The sequence below is a fragment of the Diorhabda carinulata genome, chromosome X (genome assembly GCF_026250575.1).
Source record: "Diorhabda carinulata isolate Delta chromosome X, icDioCari1.1, whole genome shotgun sequence".
In the NCBI taxonomy this organism is placed as follows: Eukaryota; Metazoa; Arthropoda; class Insecta; order Coleoptera; family Chrysomelidae; genus Diorhabda; species Diorhabda carinulata.
In genome coordinates, this window is record NC_079472.1 from 22,473,723 (window position 1) to 22,494,143 (window position 20,421).

The window sequence follows — 20,421 nt, forward strand, 5'->3', positions numbered from 1 at the left end:
ATCCGAAATCTATCGACAAAATCCTTTTCAAAACTTAAAACAATTAACAGGTTGGCTGAAAAGTTCGTATGTTAGCACTTAAAAAATATTTTTTTGAGAGAATTTGATTCTATTATCGAATTCAGTTGCCATTGAGGACGATATAACGATTATAGTCGTCATAGAATTTTTCGATACCATTTGCCTTTAGTATCAGAAAGGGCTTCAATTTTGGCAATAATCTCTAAATCGGCGCAAAATTACTGTCTAACGAGCATCCTCTTGAAGTCTGAGACAAGAAAAAGATCGCTACGGGCCAGATCTGGAGAATACGAAGGAAGCGGAAGCAATTGATGAAACAGCACTTCAAATGGGACCATTTTCTGCGATTTCGACCTTCAAACACCCCTACGCCCCTACGATTTTGAATTTTTATTATTTAATTTCGAAATTTTAATATGGTGTTATAAGGATTAGGGACTAAACAAAAAACTGTTCTCTGTTTTCTATAATTTATTTTAAATATACTTAAGGTAAGGTGTTAAATTTCTTGGAATAATAAAAACACTGTGAACATGCTTGCAAGATTTAATGTTAACAAAAATACAATACGAGTCCATCATTTCATGTATTCTGCTATATTTTTTTATCATATTTACAATTATTGTTTTTGTTGTTCATATCGTCAAGTTAACGTGCACCGAAATACGAAAACAGTCGTCGTGGTAAAAAACGAAATTCTTTATGTTTAAGCCCCCGGTTTTTCATCAGAACCTGTCACTCCAGTAACAGTGGAAACCGTATCATCTTGAGCCGAACCACAGATAAGCGACGGGAACTTCTTTTCGAGTGCTTGCCTGTATTTTGGATGACTGAAACATTTTAAATAATCTTATCATTAATTCTATGTATGACCTATAATAAATTTACAATTAATTAAATTCAAAAGTCAACAATAAAAACAATGAATAAATGAAACCTTTTTAAGAGGTGATTGTCGTAAATTTCTTGCCGGTTATTTTTTTATTATGCCTGTTTTTAATGGATCCCTTTCTTTTCTCTACTTTTTTCAAATATCTGCAAAGATATTTGAGATCTATATCACTATTATTCAAAGAAATAACCTAAAAGACTATTGCCCATTGATTATTTAATCTCTCGATTTTCTATGTTGCCTCTAATTCCTTTCTTTGTCATTGTATTATGCCTCACAATATTTGTCCTGCATGATTGATGATGATGATGAATGATCTATATATCTTCATTTCCGAGTTTCTGAGGATCCCTTTTGTTTACGTTTCGATGACTTTCATTTCGAATGAACGACTCATTATTAACTTCAAAAATTTTCAATTGACATTCTGATATTTAAACTGCCTCAATCGTTTGCTTCTTACCTCAAGTAACTTCATATTTCTACTCTCAGATATCCAAAACTAGATATTTTATAGATAATCACAATTTTTCGTAATCTGGATGTTTTTGATACTGGGTGCTTTTGATAGCACTATTTAGTTTTAGAGGTTAATATCTGTATAAGTTTCTACAGATATTTACCAAACAGCAAATAATTGCATATTCGAAAGAAAGAAGGAAAAAAATTATGGACTAGGAATAAACCAAGAAAAAGGAATACATAGGGATTGAAGCGGGAAAGAACAGCAAATATAAGACATAAGAAAAGTCTAACAATTCGGATACTGCAAGCAATACTGTCAAATAATAATGAAGAACGGACTTATTCTTCTTTCAATGCATATCCACTAATGGAGTGGTATGTATTAAATCCTGTCCACTGCCTGATGTTTCGCTGTCAAAATATTTTCTGCCATCCGATCCCTCTCTTTCCCTCAATTTTACTTTCGATCAGTAGGTGCAAAAATTCATATTTGTTGTTTCCCATAATGTGCCCTAGGTACGCTGTTTTTCGCTTCTTAATTAATTCAAATACTTCACGTTGTTTTCACTTTCAGGATTATGCGGTAGAGCCACATCTCGAAAGCCTCCAACTTGCTAATCGCAGTTGTCTTCAATGTCCAGCCTTCCATGCCGTAGAGAAGCACCGAAAAAACGTAGCACTTCACGAACCTCAGTCGTAAGTTAAGATCAAAATCGGTGCAAGTAAGCACTCTTGGAAACCTCAAGAATGCCTGTCGGGTTTGTTCATAACAAATTGAAGCAAATAAAAGAATACCGATCGGAAGTAAAGCTGTAGGGTCATGTTATTAAGTTAACAAAATTACAGAAATTATATATATAGCAGCTAAAATCAGAATATATCGAACAACCAACAGTTACATGGGTTTTAAAAAGGTAGAAGAAACAAAACCGCTTTCTGGTGCAATAAAAACAAATGAAGTACTAACCAATACTTGAAAGATACCCATCAATAACAAGATACATAATAGTTCAAAAAGTAAAATGATTTGGGCATACTAAAAAGCGCCAGGAAAAAGGATCATTAAAGAAGAAGAGGGAGGTCAAGGAAAAAATGGTTCGATGCAGTGTTGGAGGATTTTGGAGATGAATAACCGGAGTACAAAAGTACAGAATCACAACCCGTGGAGAAGAATTGTGAAATCAGTTGAAGACTGATGATAGAAGTCTTGGACCTTAGAAGTCTAAAGTACTGTACATATATAGTATATATTTTAGAACATCGTACCATAAGATGTGATTCGATTTAAATAAAAGTATCATAAAAACTTTGAAAGATAATATTACTAAGATAATGAGATATATCTTACCTAATTCCATATACGATTGGATTGTATACAGCGTTAGCCTTAGCAAACAACGAACACCAAATAGTAGCCAAAGGACTGATTTTACTATTTCCTAAAATACCCGCAGCATTCGTGACTAAATATGGTGTCCACGCCATAAACCATAAAGATATAGTCATAAGAGCGATTTTGGCCAATTTACATTCAGCGCTAGTCTGGGAAGCTTCGGAAGAACGCAGAGAAGCCACATTCATTTTTTTAGCTTGCTCTCTCATGGACTTTTCATGAGCAGCTACAGCCTGAAAAAAATTATCAACAAATATACTCTACAGCTGTTAATAAGATTTTTGTAGTTGTATATTTTTGGGCTAGTACGCATCTTGTAGTAGATATGTAGTTTTGTATTTGCTATAGTATATGCCAGCTCTGTTTACCGGAAGCGTCCCTCCCACTCTAATTTAGGTTAATGTATATAAACTGCCATATTGTAATTATTGTGCATTCGAAAGAAAACCCGCACCTTATTCCATACTTATGAAACCTTCATCCGTTCTATAACAGCATATAGAGCAAACGCCTCCTGCTGCTTACCGGACCATCTCCTCAAAAAGTCTTGACTTTCCAGCAGTACATCCTCAAGTATTGCCAACAGAAGTGCCGATTAAGCCCTAGTAATACCATTAAATCGATATTGACATAATATGCATTTCGAGCCGTCTAAATGACCTTCAAGCCCGTTATTTGACTCGTACCATCGAATCAAAGAATTCCTTTGCCATAAACATCCTTATAACTTCCTGGATTACTACTAGACTCCCAACTAAAAGTTATAATTGCTTGGGGATTTGTTGGAAGAAAAGTGATAAGAAACAGATGAATATAATTGGAGGATATTTTAGCAGGATATGACGGGAGAAAAGATTGTCGTCTTAAGGATAGAAAGAGACATAGAGGCTTTAGCAGAAGGTGGCAAGGCAGAGACGAATTAACAGAATTCAATAAATCGGTTGGGAGCGGACATATAGATAAAATAAACATAGTCAAACTTGGAAGACTGATGCCTTTGATTTTATTGTGAAAGTTATACACTGATTTACAATGGGTAAATATAAATTTTGATTCTTTTAAGAGTTCAAAAATATAAGTTTTTTGCAGCATAAACTATCGTGTCTTTGTTACGTTAACTTAAAAGTTTTTCCATGGCTCCAAGAACTATAGATCTTAATCTATGGTTCTTTCTTCTTCTCAACAGAACGGCAGACAGACAGAATGACAACTAAGTGATTCTATAATGGTTTCAATGTTTGAGGAAGGAAACACAAAAAAGACAATTTTTGAAATTGGGTTATAACCAATTTAAGTAAAACTCTTTGTATTTTATAAATTTCATAGTAAATTCAGTTTAGAAACTATTTCTATTGTCAGTGATTTGTATTTGTATTGTCAGTGATTGACATCCTACGGCTCTGTGACACCCGTAAAGGATTCCTTCCTACGTGCATCTGAAGAACTGTTTCGTGATTTCAAAAACAAACCAGAAATCTTGACAATTTGCCATTATGCTCTGAAATGTCTTTAAATGTAACATATTTGCAAGTGGAAGATATTCAACTTTCTTCTGCCTTATCACTTGCTATTGACGTGTCATAAAAAACACGACACAAGTTGTTATTTTTGTCAGATATATGTCTTCCCAAGGTCCAAAAGAAGAACTTCTATAGTTGCTACCGCTATCGGGACGAGAAGAGGAAATATCGCGAATGACATGTAGAAATACCTTGAAGTCAATTGGATCAATTTAAATAAAATCGTTTTAATGGCAACTGATGGAGCCAGAAGTATGACATGAAGTATAAAAAAATAAATGGGCAACAACGATTCTTCAGAGCAAATTAAACCATGAAATTCTGCAGTTCTGAAGTTTCACTGCATAATACATCAAGAACCGTTTTGTTGAGGTTATGAATTCGGTAATCAAAATTGTTAATAGCATCTTGTTAAAAGCAATGAAATAAATACATTCCTACAAGGAAAAGGTATCACTTTGGATGAAAGAGCAACAAATGGTTGGAAAAGTTTTACTTTATTATGGATATCACAGCGAAATTAAATGAACCAAATCTTAAATTGCAATGAAGGTTACACCCTGCCTAGGTTTTGGTACAAGAATTGGTTTGTTTTGAAGAGAAATTACTTCTTCTTTAATTTTTAAAGCAATATTCCGATAAAATCAGTGCAACTGTTGATACAAATTACAGCTCACACTTATAACAAAAATTAAAGATGAATTTGCTGACAGATTTGAGCAATTCAAAACCAACAAAACCATTCTAGCATTCATAGTAAAACCTCTCAACACAAATAACCGAAATCTACCATTTGAAATTGAAGCTGGATATCTATAAACGCAATTGATCGATTCAAAAAGGAAGCTTTGTGGAGTGGAAAATTTACAGAGTTGCAAAGCCAAGTCAGAAGACTTCGAGGTCTAGAAATGTATGTACGAAACTACACAAAAGTGGACAGCTCTGAAAGAATTGCCGCGAGTTCAGGCTCTTATATTCAACATAGTTTTCCAGATTGCTACGGTTAGGTGAAGAAGCCGTCTCTCCTATTAAATTGAAGAACAAGTTAGGGTTGTGAGCAAATGTTCAATTGCCTCAATTTTTTAACTTAAATTAATAAGTAATTATCTAATAATTCCATATAAATATGTATATATGTATATCATCTAATTTGTTGTGAATAACACTACAAATATATGACTAAATACATAAACGATTAGTTTTTTGGTAATTTTATACTTTCGCGGTCCCCTCTTTTTTGACTCTAGAAAATCGAAAAATCATCCAATTTCGACGAATTTTTTTAAAATCTTTTTTTACGGCGTATTTACTGAAAAAAATATGGGAATAAAAAAAAAGAAAACTTATGTTGGTTGCAGGGATTTGAATGTTCATGAAAATGCACTCATTCACGTATAATTGTTGATAACTTTTTTCCAAATCATCAAATGAAGTTGTTATATTATATTTTTCATAATCTACACGAAAAACGAACAAATTGAAAAAACAATTTATACAAAAATGTTGATTTATCATGTTTTCACAATTAAAAATAATAACAATTTCTCTTAAAGTTGACCCTTTCTCACATATAATCGTTTGTACCTTTTTTATTAAGTAATCAGTAAAGTTATAAGAACAAAAACATTCTTAAAATCACTTACTGTAATGAAGTGTACAATATTAAAAGTTAACTTTAAAAAATTGAAAATTATCACCAATTAAAAAAATGGTATCTATTCTTACTAAGGTTGATTGTTGAATAGAATTTAAAGTCATAAAACCATATAAAATCTTCAAGAGAGATAAAAAAGGAATAAATAAACATTTTTCAATTTTTTTTTCAACCAAAATGTTCGTTTTTTGTGTAATATTAACAAAAAAAATATATGAACTGTGTTTGATGCTTTGTAAAAATGTTATGAACGATTATATGCGAAGAAGTGCGTTTATGATCACATTTAAAGTCATAAAACTATATGAAATCTCCAGGTGAGATGTTTCCCATATTTTTTTTCATAAATCCGCCGTAAAAATGAAGATTTTGAGAAAAAATTCATCGAAATCGGATGATTTTTCGATTTACTAGAGCCAAAAAATTACATTTATGCGAGTACTATTTATTATTGGCAACAAAACATTTTGTGACCTTAATATAAGAGATATTAAAGTTAGATGATATTTTGATGAAGACCAAAATTAGGTGGAAACGACAAAATAGTTTCTATAAAAAACGTTTACAGAATATAGAAAACGAACGAGTGATTGTATAACGTACGACCTATATTTCCTTGTATTTAGTATATTGAAGCTCACTATATATTCAAAATATCCAGCATTTAATTCTTATTAATTAAATGCCAAATAATTCAAAAAGCTGCACAACATGAAAGATCAAATGCATATTTTATATTGCGAGAGTTCCCTAGAAAGTGAGCATTACTTGTACCAATCTGCAGGTCATATTTCCTCTGACGGTTTTAATCAAATTACACAAGCACACGAGTTTTATTTGTCCGAATACCAGTCGGTTTTTTATTAATCTACATTGACATAAGCGTATCTTAGAATATTTACAATAACCACACACTTTTAATGCACAAATATCACTCTTAATCATCAGTTGGTTGCATGAAAATTAAAATTAATATTCTATATAAAATATAATTGGAAGTCATAAACTTCTTTCAATAAAAAATAAATAGGTACAGAGTAAAAAAATATTTTTCACTCACATTATCATAATTAACATCTTTTAAGTGCCTCAAATGTTGCTATAAAGTCTCTGAAGGTATTAATTTCTTAAATGATCCATTGTACATTTGTGCCGATTTAGGCAAGTATATTATAATTATTTAAACGAAGGTCATTACCCCACCAAGCGTCAGCTTTTATCTTCCGTGTTTAACTCATGGTTTTTATAGGTTTGTTCCAACCTGCTAGTCTAGACTGTTCTTGGAAGGGTTATTGGAAGCTTTTAAATGATATTTTCTGCGCAATCTCCGACAGTTCTTGTCACAGTACTTGCTATTAACAGGTTCGTTCCAACCCATCAAAGAACCGTCCTTGGTATGACGATTCTGCGCAATAAAGATTACGTGTTCCATCCGGGCGGTTACCGTTAAACGAACGATTCTTATTTGTGTTCCAACCGTCTTAGGTATCGTTTGTGAACCGTTTCCGGAACGGTCTTTTCGATACTAAGTTGATAGCAAGAACCGCACATAGCCGGAGATTGCGCAGAAAATATCGTTTAAACGCTTCAGATAACCGTTCCAAGTACAGTCCCGACTAGCAGGTTGGAACAAACCTAAGCAAGTATCGAAAAGACCGTCCCGGAAACGGTTCACTAACGATACCCAAGTCGGTTGAAACACAAAATAAAATCGTTCGAAAACAGTAACTGGCCGGGTGGGACACTATTGCGTAGAATCGTCACCAAGGATGGTTTTTTGATGGATTGGAACAAACTTATAATGACTATAATATCTATCTGTAAAAATGTGACATAATTTTATATTTCTCTCTAACTTGATTTATGCCATTTTCCTCACTTGTTGTATGGTATACTATTATCCATGATCATTGGAGAATTCTTACTATTTATGTGAAAAAAAATTTAAGCAATAAACAAACAAGAAATCATTGAAAAATCCATTAGAAACCTATAACTCGACTATTCTAGCTTAGCTATCAATCTTGATCATTGTTAGATGCGTTGTGACAAAATTTCAATATTTTTTATTTATTACTTAATTTCAAAACAACGGTTTAAAGATCAATTTCTAATTAAATTAATATTAAATTTGTATCAGTTGCTTTCGAAGTAAGCTTACAACTGTTTTTCGAAATTATAGTGAGCCCAAAACCAAAAACAACACATGAAGTAGACTTGATACTTACTCTGCAAAAGAAAAATTCTCAAATTTTTGCGAATAATTCAATTATGATAGAAAAAAAGGCTTCAGAAAAAAGAGTTCTAGAAGGAGAAATATTATCAAAAAGTATTAGTAGAACGTGGGACGCCTAGTATTCTAAAGAACACACCGGCGGGGAAGCAAAGAAGAGAAGTTCCGCTACGTAATATCCGGCGTAAGTGGCAACCCTTCTTTTTAGTGGTAGTATAGAAACAATAGTAGGGTAAATACAGATCTTTAGCACTAGAGAAGGAATTGTATCTAGGAGAAGAAGCTCCGATTTAAAATCCTGGTCCTCCGGGTTTGGGGTTGAGGCATCGGGCCAACCCTTACAGATACTCGGAAAAAAGTGGAAAAGTTAAAAACCTCGATAAATCGCCTCGGAAAGTGTGACAATTTTTACCCAATCCATTACCTCACTGTAGTTATAAGATGTTCTGGTTTTTCGAAGCATATTCTTTCAAATTTTCATCTAATGTATTCTTTCAAAATCAAATAGGTAGAATTTCATCTTATCTTGCAGATTCAAAGTTATGCTCTTTTGTTTATAATATGATCTAATCTTCGAGCTCACATTTCTCGATCCTTGTTTTGTTTATTTATTCTTGTAATTGTGTCTGGAATAATTAAAAAACTGTATAATCTAAAATCTGTTACGCCAATGTATACACAAGTAACATCATTAAATAAACAAGTATATTGCACCCGAGAGGTTACATAGTAGATTGTGCTTGTATACGAGACAAAAATGTAATATATTCTCCGAAGGGCTGCAATCTCTTCTCAGAGGGAAAACAAATTGCTAGGTGTGGTTGAAGGTAATCTGCTTCTTTAATTCTACCACTAAGAATTTACTATCACGAAATTTACTGGTATAAAGAAATAAAACAATAGATTGATACCTTATTTTATTAATTCGTGCACGCTATTACTACGAGAGTTACTCATAAAATAAACGTCTGATACCGCTGGTCATGAAGTGGTATCTCAGTCGGCTTCCAACCAAAATAACGGAAGCAGTTCCACTTCTGATTTAAAATATGCGCTGTATTTGAAAATACAGCAAAACCTATAGAAATTCTAGCCGAAAATGGTATGCTTGAAGTTTAAAAATGGCCGAAATCAAGTTTACTACTGAGAGTGAATGCTCGAATATTATGACCGTGTTGAAACCGACTTCACAACTTTCACTCACTTTGTTGTTTTAAATTATCAATCAATCGTAACTGATAATGAGACGTATCTAAAGTAGAATCTCTTGAAGTTATATACAGAATGTTTCGGAATAGCACTCCAATCTCTCGGGAAATGATTCTCTAAGTAAATATATAGAAAAAAGTTGGTATAACAAAATTTCCAAAAAGCGAGTTGCAGTGAGCGATAGATTTGTTTGGTCTTATACGTATTTTGACCTGAAAAATTGAATAAAATGGGTCTCAGATCTGGAACTGTAATATTTATTACGTTTACTGACGTAAAACATACATAAATAGCCGGTGAACATCTTTTTTCACGAGCATAGAAGTTATAGATTTGATTGGATATTTTGTGATAGAAAAAAAAACAATAGCAGACCTTTTCAAGCTCTTTCATCTGCTCAGGAAGTATCATAAAAAAGTTGACATCTATACAAGGACATTTCTATTCATTCTATTATATATTTACCAACACCAATCAGGCAGACACTTCGATTAGAACTACTATACTCATGAAGATAAAACAATAAAGGCAGAATATTATTAATTATTGCTTGTTACGTTAAAGAGGGAAATTGCAAGAAAGCGACACCGTATTTGAATAAAAATAAAATGTTCTTCCATCAGGAAAACGCATATCTACTCATACTTCCGTGATCGCCATGGCTAAAATTACACTTTGATTGGATTGACAATCAACAGTAATCACCAGATCAGGATCCAGCGATATTTTCCTGTTTCCTAACATACTTGAATGCCCATTTCGAGGAAATAGACGTCAACTATTATTTGGCAGTGGTGAAAAATTTAGCTTAACGCTAATCATAGAGATAGTAATACTATCAATATTAGAACGATATACGAAGAGGGTTAATTTCGTTAAATGTTACATCGTTCTTTTCGTCTATACCCTTTTCTTATTTCACCAATTGCTCTATCTTAGATCAGAAGCTGTTTCTTTTGGCACAGCTTTTCTATATAAATCGTACAGTGTATCAAAAATATTTGACAGATTATAAGATGGTAGCATGTGATTTAAAAAACGAAAATTGTAACAAAGATTTAATAAAAATCAACTGTTTTTATTGAAATAAAAAATAAGCCGAACAATAAAAATAAAAAATTTAAAGTTATCTGAATTCAAATCGTTCTAATATACTGAAAGGTGTAATCCACCTCGCATATTGTTTCTCATTTAAAGAACCATTTCCTTATAAGTCTGTGGATCTATTATTTCCTGTATAACTATCAATAATCTAAACGTTTCGAATTTATACTTACCTGCACGATGAAGAAATATGAATAGATAATAGTGAAAAGTGGTAAGAAATAAACGAAAAATCCATAAACGTATAAATAGCTTTTGCTCAGCGGATCTTGGTTGAGGTAATCGGTTCCGCAAGCAGTCATGTTACCCTCGGGGACATATCTGCAAAAGGATAAATAATTGCAAGTATATTGACTGTTCCCACACACTTTGTTTGAGAACTGATAAAACTATAAATACTAAAATTTTACAATCATTGTTTCTACTATGAAAAACTTTTTTATCTAATTTTTTCCAAAAATGCAACTTTCTCATATTTCTGTTATGATCTATAATATATTTTCTCTACGTCCGTCATAATATTCACGTTTTTTTTTATTCATTTGCATTTATAAAGAATGTAATTTTTGGATCGGTCAAACAGCGTGAAAAAAACGTGTTACGTTTTTTAACGCCATTATAAAATTATTTTATCAAAATATTGTGCTGTGAACGCTTTCTCGTGTCAATTCGTTTCTCCGATAAACTGTCCCACTTTTATTTCTTAATATTCTTCAAGAAAATCCGTTTTGTGTCTAATTAAAAGGCACTGCACACCAAAAGATATTGTTGAATCGGCAACTGCAGCGACTATGAATCTTCTCCTCTGAGGAATCCAGGGAACAGTATTTGAAGGAATATAATTCGTTTATGGAGGGGCATACCAAACAAGATATAAACAGCTTCACATAAAGAGTGAAGTGAAATTAAATCGAAAATGTGGAAGTCTTCAACACTTTGGTCGACTTATTCAAAACTGAAAGGCATCTTAATAGTAAATAACGACCTAGACATCAATAAATACTCTAAACTCATTGCATATTTGAAAAATAAATCAGTTGGCTATAAACCCAAAATATCTAAAACATTTGTCCGTGAAGAAATTAATAAATTTTTGTTGCAAGCTCCACACGATCATTATCTCATGCATAAGGTATGACAGCAAAAAATTTTAATGTAAGTTTAGATATTATTTGTAACATCTTTCAGGTTGCTTTAATATTCGGAATCGCTGTAGCTCTGCGGAGGAAGGAATTATATAAAAAGAAGTGTAACGATATTAATAATACCAGAAATGTTTTAACGTCGATTTACTGTTATTAGTGAAATATCTGACAATTGATTGGTAACAACTTGGTAATCATTTGTAAAAAATTTACGACGCACAAATGTCAAAACAGATCATTTCTTTTTGCAGTATAGAATTGGAAAATGCAAAACCCAAGTTGTAGGTATCAATACCTTTTCAAAAATTCCCTCGATTATCACAACATACTTGAATTTACCTAATCCAAAAAACTACACTGGGCATACATTTCGACGCTCTTCGGCGTATCTATTGGTGGATTTCGGTGGTGATATAATTCAACTAAAGAAGAACTGTGGGTGGAAATCCAACACAGTTAGGAAGGGTTACGTAAACGACTCAATAAAAAACAAAATGGATTCCACAGTGGAAATTTTAAAAGGAACATTGTAAATGTTCACAATCCTACCAACAATCCAATATATTTACTAATACAACTATAAACGATATTATTTCTTTGAACTCGTCAAATGTTGCCAATTCAAGTACCAATAGTAATGTAACATCTTCCCTTCAAATTAATAATGCTCACAGTTGTAACTATTACAAAATAAAAATTGATAAAGGTTTTGTCGAATTTTTTCAAGTCTACTAAATTTTGTACTAAATTCGTGAGTAAAATAAGTTTTATTTCACTCGTAGAAATTACCGGTCAAACCGTCCTACTTGTGAAAAAATGTATTATTTCACTCACTTGTTGCATACATAACTATCCCTAACTTTGCGCTTTTTTGTGTATTTTTTTTTAATTTTTAGAGAGGGTATGTTCAATTAAACTCCTATTAACTCGTCATTAGATATACAGTATGTTCTTGAAGTAACGTATCGGGATAATATTTCAATTTATGTTAAATTTGCGAAAAAAAATGGTTACTAAAAGTTTTTTCAAATAAGTCATATGTGTAACTGTAGCATAAGTATACAGCATACATCATTAGCACAAAACGACTTTATATATGTATAAAAACAGTTAACAAGTCTATATATTTTCATAATCTGATACTACATAATACAAACGTCAAGACACCACACACAATTGTTCCAAAGTTACAGTCTAGCCCGAATTAGCCTTGTCCACAATTGTTGAGGTACCCGACCCGAAGGAGCTCCAAAGAGTCAAACTTTTTGAAAAAAAAATCTCGACTCACAGTAAGAATCTTGATAAAAGAAAGAGACTTAGCTTGGTAGTATTACATCATAAACAAAAACCTATGCAAGTGCAATTAATTTCTATCTAGATTAAAATGACATTGATGACGAGTTAGGCTAGACGCATACATATAACTTTTAATTGCACAACTATGTATTTGTTTGTTGAAAGACTATTGAATAAAATAAAAATGCGTATACAGCCAACACAATAAATGTTCTGGTTGAATATTCTCTTGAACTTCTTGTCTAATGTTAATTTCATTTGAAGCTGTGATATCTACAAAGGTTTGGCCAAGAATTTTTTCTGAAATTCTTCTCTTATTTTCTAATAAACTCTCAACATAGCCTTCGACTACACTATTGGATTTCCATCCTCAGTGTTGCTTTATCAGAATATCCACTCCTGAGTCTGCCAGAAAGAGTGTCTGAAATAATGTGCTGTGTATCCTTCAACATTAGGTAGACCCACGTACTAAACAATCTTTGGTAATCTCGCTGGCACTCGTTTTGGCAAATATTACTCTTGTTGAACAATTTCACTCTTTTTTTAATTAGTTACGTAAATAAGTAATTTGAGATCAAGGTAACGTGAAGGTAGCATAAATATTATTTGATTTATGTTGAAGTAATCAGTAAAAATATGATAAGTAAGGAAAAAAAGTCAATTGGACCCAGGACGATCCAATCAAACTGTTAAACACATTCAAATACGATCCTTTGGGCCGTGGAAAAGGTTTGAAATAAAATACGTAGTGCGGTCCATAGGACCGTTCTGAGCTGTGAGAAAGTTCAGTTACGGGCCTATGGACCTCACGGGGACTCAACGTGTTGAATCATTCTTATACAAGACATAAATGTAATAAACAATAAGCATCGAAGTTATTCTAAAAATTATTGTATTGTCGAGAAAAAAATTGTACAACTATTGTACAAAAAAATGTGCAAAAAATGGGTAGAGAAAAAAGTGGAGGATCTTTTAAGAAGATCTAAAAACAAAGCTCGCGTTATAAGCATTAGAAGTTATAAAAGAAAAAACCATAATAGAAAGAGAACAACATTTATTGGAAAAAGGATTGGAGGAATCTACTTATTGATCAGAGTGAATCAGAAGAAAATAAATATATAATGATGGAAATAAAAAGTTTTTACAAACATGTATATAAAAATTTTTCTCACCTGTTCCAGCCAAATAATGGTGCAATAGTCCATCCGACGGACATAGTCCAAATGAGTAAAATTCTTAACAAAGCAGTTTTCTTAGTCAGTGGTTTAGCACTCAATCCTTTAACAATGACGTTGTATCGGTCCAAAGCGATGAACACCATTGTCCAAATTGAAGCACAACCGAAAAGTGATCCGAACATACCATATAATTCACAAAAGAATGGACCTAGATAATAACAAAATGAAAATCAGAGTGTCTCATTGAATTGAATGTGAATCAGAAAATTTATTTATGAAAAGTGATGCCTCAAAATTTATTTTGTAAACTTATAAAGAACTACAGCTTGAAGAAGATTGAATGTCGACTATCCATTCAGCTTTACATGAGAGCTTAAAATCATCATAATTATCTGTTCAAAAATATGAAAAAACATGCCAGAAAATAATCTTTTAAATCTAATAGGTGGACTAATAAATTCGTATACTGATAGAGAAAAAATATTTTTTTGTTAGAATCAAAATAGGCTATAATAGCGAAATAATCTTAAAAATTAAGAGCACATCTAAAGAATATGCTAGATGCGCAGGCAACTCGAAATCAAATGGTACCGTTTTGCGCATCTTCGCCCTTCAAATCTTTCAATACTGCTACGTAATATTCACTACTAAGGGTTTTTTCTCTATTTAAAATAGTCTATGCATATTATACAAAACGCATCTCAAAATACTGATACCATAACCTTGCCAACCGACTTTTATGTCTCTCCACGATTTGGAGTTCATCACGTGCAATCCACTCGGCTGACTGTCGGTTGAACTCCGGTGTGAAATGATAGACCATATTTTATCCATTGTCACATATCTACGCAAAAATTCGGATTTATTGTGATTGAACAGCTTTAAACATTGCTCAGAACTCATTTCGTTGTTGTTTTTTGTCGATTGTCGATATTTGGAACAAAGCTTTCACACACCCGAATACTTATTCATAACATGTGCAACAAGTTTCTCCGATATCTTTAGCTTCTCTTCAAAGTCAAAAAATTTAGGGTTCAGCGGAGATGAAGACAGTTTGTGTACGAAATGAAAGTTTTCGATTGTGCAAAATAAAAACTAATTGGAACTATAGGATAAAAGAATACTGTGAGGATGGTCGACCCATTATCTACAAGGACGAAACTTTGTCTGATAACAATAACGAAAGACTACAAAAACCAGTGCAGAAGGGGCAGCAGTTAGTTATAGTTCGTGCGGAAAGGAAAAATGGATTCCGCCACGTGTATTATTAAAATTGATGAGGATAACATAAAGTAGAGTAAAGAAAGTTGAAACAGTGGTAGTGGTTCAAAAAAATCTAATATGGATAGCATGTCACAGTATAATTGAAGTTATAGAACTTCTGCGGTTAGAAAAATAAATTGATTATACGCCTTATTCTTTCCTTTTTGGAACACAAGTTATTTTCAACTAACCCCTTTCACTTATTGGTTTTTTATAAAACTTTACTGCACTTACTCAAAATTTCTATAAAAAATGTCTAGCATATGTCAAACCTGTCATTATTTTTTTGCTTACTTCATTAATCGAAATATTCAGTGTTCCTCATATTTCAATTTTATATTTTATTTTTCAGCTTAAAATATTTTATAATGAGTTCAAATATAAAATATAAACTTATTGGATTGGCAAATATTTACCCAAAACCCAGGTTTCGTAGTAGCAGTTAATAACCATAGGAGGAGACATAGTAACCATCATGAGAAAATCGGAGAAAGCCAAATTGACAACGAGTAAGTTGGAAGGAGTACGTAGCTGTTTAGTCCCCAAAAAAATATATACAACCATCCCTAGAACATAGGTTTTAATGAAACTTTGTAGTATTTTTATTTCGAAAAATTGTATAGTATCATACCGTTGCCAACTATGGCGATAAAGCCCAAGACGCCGATCATGAAACCCAAAATGCCGTGCCATAATGGATTCATTGGAGGAAATTGGTACCAATAGGCATCGACCATATGCAACATATCTGGCAATACCTATAAATATAACTTGGATAATTAGAATTATAGACCAAATGACTAATTTCTCCCTAAATTTATATTTTGAAATCTTTTCCTAGTAAAATTTGCTTTTATTATTACTGAAGTAATTTGAAATCGTCTAATGATACACATAACTTCATAATGTCAAACAATAACTAATATTTTATATATATATATATATATATATATATATATATATATATATATATATATATATATATATATATTATATATATATAATATAATTTTTATTTGAACTAAAAGTTGTTTGGTATAAAACAGTAAAGAAACAGTGAAAAAAGCATGAAATATCAAAGTAGTATGTAGTGAATTTATTTATAGTAATCAAAAACTACTAGTTACCTTGTCCACAACGGTCATATTACCGCCAAAGCCGGCTGCTCGCTGTGCGGCCCATCCGGCAAAGCTCGGTTCGCCCATTACAGACATTTTATATATGGCACTAAAAAATTGATAATGATCTGAATTAAGAAATAACACAATAAAAATGCATGATTTACTATTAGCTCTTCCCCAAATTAACATTCCCTAACTATTTTGTCATCATTCAATATCCAGAGAAGACTACCAATCAATAATATAATTCTCAAATAATTCCAAATACCTTCGGAAGGAATTTTTCAAACTAATAACACGTCACATCTTTTCTCTTTTAAATATTTCTTAAAATTAAACCTGCATTTAAACAATTGACAATGTACAGAACCAATTTGACGTCTTGCAGCTAACAGAACGAGGTATGACTGGTTGCGTTACGCTAGGTTGTGTGTTAAAAAGAAAAAATATTAAGAAAAAATAAAAGCCAACTTTGATTAAGTTGATGAGGACTTAGGAGTAAATTAACTACACAAACATTGATTACAAAAATACTAGGTATAAACCATGATATCAATTAGTATTTTATTTTTATATTAGGTTATGTAGCTATTTTGTTTTTAAAGCAATATGTGCAGTATTCGATTATTGAGTTATAGTAATAATATAATGAACAGAAGTAGTATATTTGATGTCGCTATCGTAGACGTCCTCCTGACTTTAAAATTCAAAATCGTCGCCTAAATTAAGTCCAAACATGTCTATGAAAGATTCTACTTCCACAAACTTCTCTTCCCATTTTATCGAGTGATAAAAATGTTTTTTTTTTTCATTCAGCAACACTAAATTCTTCAAATAATCTATCACATAACTGTTGAACATCTTTAACTTGTTCTCTACTATTCAAATTAGATGGCTCATCTTTTTAAACATAATGATAAGAAGCATTGTTAATAGTTTTTAAATTTTCGGTTTGAACATCCCGCTGAAACGCTCATTATCAATATGGCGGTGCAGTGACGTCAGTACATAGTAAGCTTGTAAACAGTTTGATGTTTATTTTTTTGTTATAAAATGTCTATTGATTGAAACTGAGTATAACTAATACATTGTGTAGAATCACCTGAAAAACAATTCACGTGTCTACAACAATGAAGGAACGAACAAAGCTCGAAGACATCCAGAGACTTATCGACTAAAACTTCAATTTATATTTGTAAAGATCATATGTATGTAAGTATAAATTGTTATTTTCCTTAACTTGATAGAGACCGATGTAGATCGAAATTTTTACATGCGGATTTTAATAGAAATCGTCACGAAAAAAATTAATTGTTATTTATTATAAATATTTTGTAACTGCAGGAAAAAAAATACTGGTATACTAATATATCATTAAACGAACTGCATCTGAGGTTTACTATTTAGTGACGTCACTGGCAGCTGATTTGTGAACCATCTGTTTCTGATCCCATGACAAAATTTTTAATGAATTTGCATTATTAATTTCATCGTTTTCAACAAATAGAAAGAATAAAATGTATTTTTTTTAATTTTTCAGACCTAAATTTATTTTTTACCATTCTCAAATAGCCTAGTACTAGCGCGAACTTTCGAGGAAAGTTAGAAATTAATTTTTCTAGCAACCATTCTTTTCATATTGTATCTCTTCATGGTATCCCCGTTATGGTATTAGAAGAAATCTCATGTTTTCTATGAAAACTTTTACGTTGGCTTCTGTTTTTCTCCAATGGAAGCAGATACTTCTTTTAGAAGCGCCGACCCCGCAATAACTTCATTCACGCGTTTGGTCGTTCAAAACATTTTTATGTAGTTTCCTCCATCACTACTTTAGTTTATTGCTTAAACAGAAGTGAATATTGGGTTCAAATACGGTCTCAAACCATATTTACAGATATATTTTTGTGTATAGGTCTTTTCAATGATTCCGTACTCAAAAGGTTGGTTTTGAGACTTATTAGATTTCCCTATATAAATTATACATTATTTTTTTTGTGTTTTTAGTTTATTTACAATAATTATTGTATACAACTATTAACAATTTTTTTATTGTGTATTGTAGTCACTTCCCTTTCGTAATGAAAAAAGACGTGAACGTTTCATCCATCATTTTACAATTTATTTATATAGTTCCTCACATTCACAGTGTTTCGTAATCAAATCCCATAAATTCATAAAGAAATAAAAAATCAAAGCTGTTGACACAAGAGAGTTGAAAATTCTTTGTTCGTTCAACCTTAATACTATTTCTTCTTCTTTCTTCCATAATAGGTCTAACGCCTGTTCCTTCTTCGATATATTCCCTCATCCTGGCTCTATATTGTCTACCTTCCGAAAAATTTTAAACATTTGAAACCATTCGAAACAATTTTAGTGTACCTGATTAAGTATTATTATTAAAAGCACATAAAACTACTTAAACAACCACTAGTTTATGGCGGGTAGTTATCAGTAATAGAGTCGTCCTTCTAAGTCATTACAAAACTTAAATCAATAACTCCAAATCAAATAACATTTCTTTTATGTAATGTTAGTGTAAGTTTTAAAACGAATATCAACGTGTCTCAATTTTATTATAAATGATACAAGTACAAACTATAACAAAGATATTATTATATCAATAAATCTAATCTTCCACATCGCTTCCACCTTTATAAATACGATAAATGAGAAAAAGCGACTCACCCTAAATATGATCACAGTCTAATATAAACACGGTTTTTTTGATTTTTTTAATTAGACTTTTTACATTTAAATTATCTGAAAGACGCTCTTGGGCTCGACTCGTCGTTATAAAATTAAGATTTTCTTTTATAGGTTTTTCGTGAGGAAAATTTCTTTACGCTCATAATTAAATAAAGATAAAGCTCTTCGTTTTAAGGATTCGCATACAAGTACCTTAATACGATTATATTTCTTATTCTTATTATAAAAAATTTTTCAGTCAAGGTCACTTATTACATACATATAGTTCCATGTTGTACAATAATCAATTATCAAAATACACTCAGTAGTTTTTTAAAAATTGAATACGAGTTTTGTCGAATTTGTTTGTCATATATTCTATGTATATTAAGTAATAGTTTTATATAGAGTAATCATTGTGTAAACTAATAAAGTTAAGGTGAAAGCACAACTCTTTTCATTAGGTGAATTAATTTCAAAGTACTTACATACAAGCATTGATGATTACCTGGCAATTTGAAGTCTACTCTAGTCAATTTTATTGGCTGGCTGGCATTGGAATATAAAATACAGATTATTTATTTTTATAGGGGTTTGTTGGGATTTTTTTAATTCGATTTTTCATGGTGAATTACGGTGCCTTTTCTATGCCTCTGATTAAATGACCATTCCATAGATATAGAAACAAAATTCATGAAAGTCGCTGATCTGTTAAGGCAAGAGTAACTAGATTGCAACTTGCACGCAATAAAAATGGCACAAAACCGATAATGTCAAGATCTTGCATGAAACCATCAGATGAACTTCATCTGCCCATGCTTTTGATCAAGAAATATTGCGTCTTGCATTGCATTGCACATTGTATTACATCATGTCAAGCGGCCTTAAAGAAACTTATTGTTGACTAATTGTTTGAAACCATGAATCCAACTGAAATCATTTGACATGTTATTATATGCCTCACCTATTCTATGCCAGAAATGAAAAAACTCGCATGGAGTCTTGGTTCCATTCATTGATAACCATATTGTCAGCCTAAATCACAAATCACGTAACTCCTTTGTTTCCCATAACATTTTGATACCATTAGATAGATAATTTCTGAACGTATCTAACAGAAAAACTCGTAAGGGCTCAAAAAAATCCGTCACAATTTTAAAGTGTAAATAAAAAACTTCGCAGCTCCTGACCGCCATTTTGTTTAAAGTTACCCGTTAATTTACTTTAACCCTTTTTCTTCAA

The 20,421-nt window shown here is 31.8% G+C and overlaps 1 protein-coding gene across 1 annotated transcript; it reads right to left on the bottom strand.

Moving 5' to 3' along the window:
• Positions 1-553: 553 nt before the first annotated feature.
• LOC130901007 (rhodopsin) lies at positions 554-19,332 on the bottom strand. Its single transcript, XM_057812048.1, has 8 exons — positions 19,180-19,332; positions 16,501-16,600; positions 16,005-16,131; positions 15,790-15,939; positions 14,105-14,318; positions 10,665-10,812; positions 2,727-3,004; positions 554-851 (listed from the first exon to the last, which is right to left on the bottom strand). The coding sequence occupies exons 2-8, from the start codon at positions 16,585-16,587 to the stop codon at positions 728-730; spliced, it is 1,128 nt and encodes a 375-aa protein (XP_057668031.1). The 5' UTR covers positions 16,588-16,600; positions 19,180-19,332; the 3' UTR covers positions 554-727.
• Positions 19,333-20,421: the final 1,089 nt, after the last annotated feature.

Bases quoted from the DNA above. Each gene is read 5' to 3' on its own strand.
- LOC130901007 (XM_057812048.1), bottom strand. From the start codon at position 16,587: ATGTCTGTAATGGGCGAACCGAGCTTTGCCGGATGGGCCGCACAGCGA. The intron at 15,940-16,004 runs GTATGATACTAT...CCTATGTTCTAG, and splicing joins TATCGCCATAGTTGGCAACG to GGATGGTTGTATATATTTTT. The intron at 3,005-10,664 runs GTAAGTATAAAT...AATTTTTTTCAG, and splicing joins CATATTTCTTCATCGTGCAG to GCTGTAGCTGCTCATGAAAA.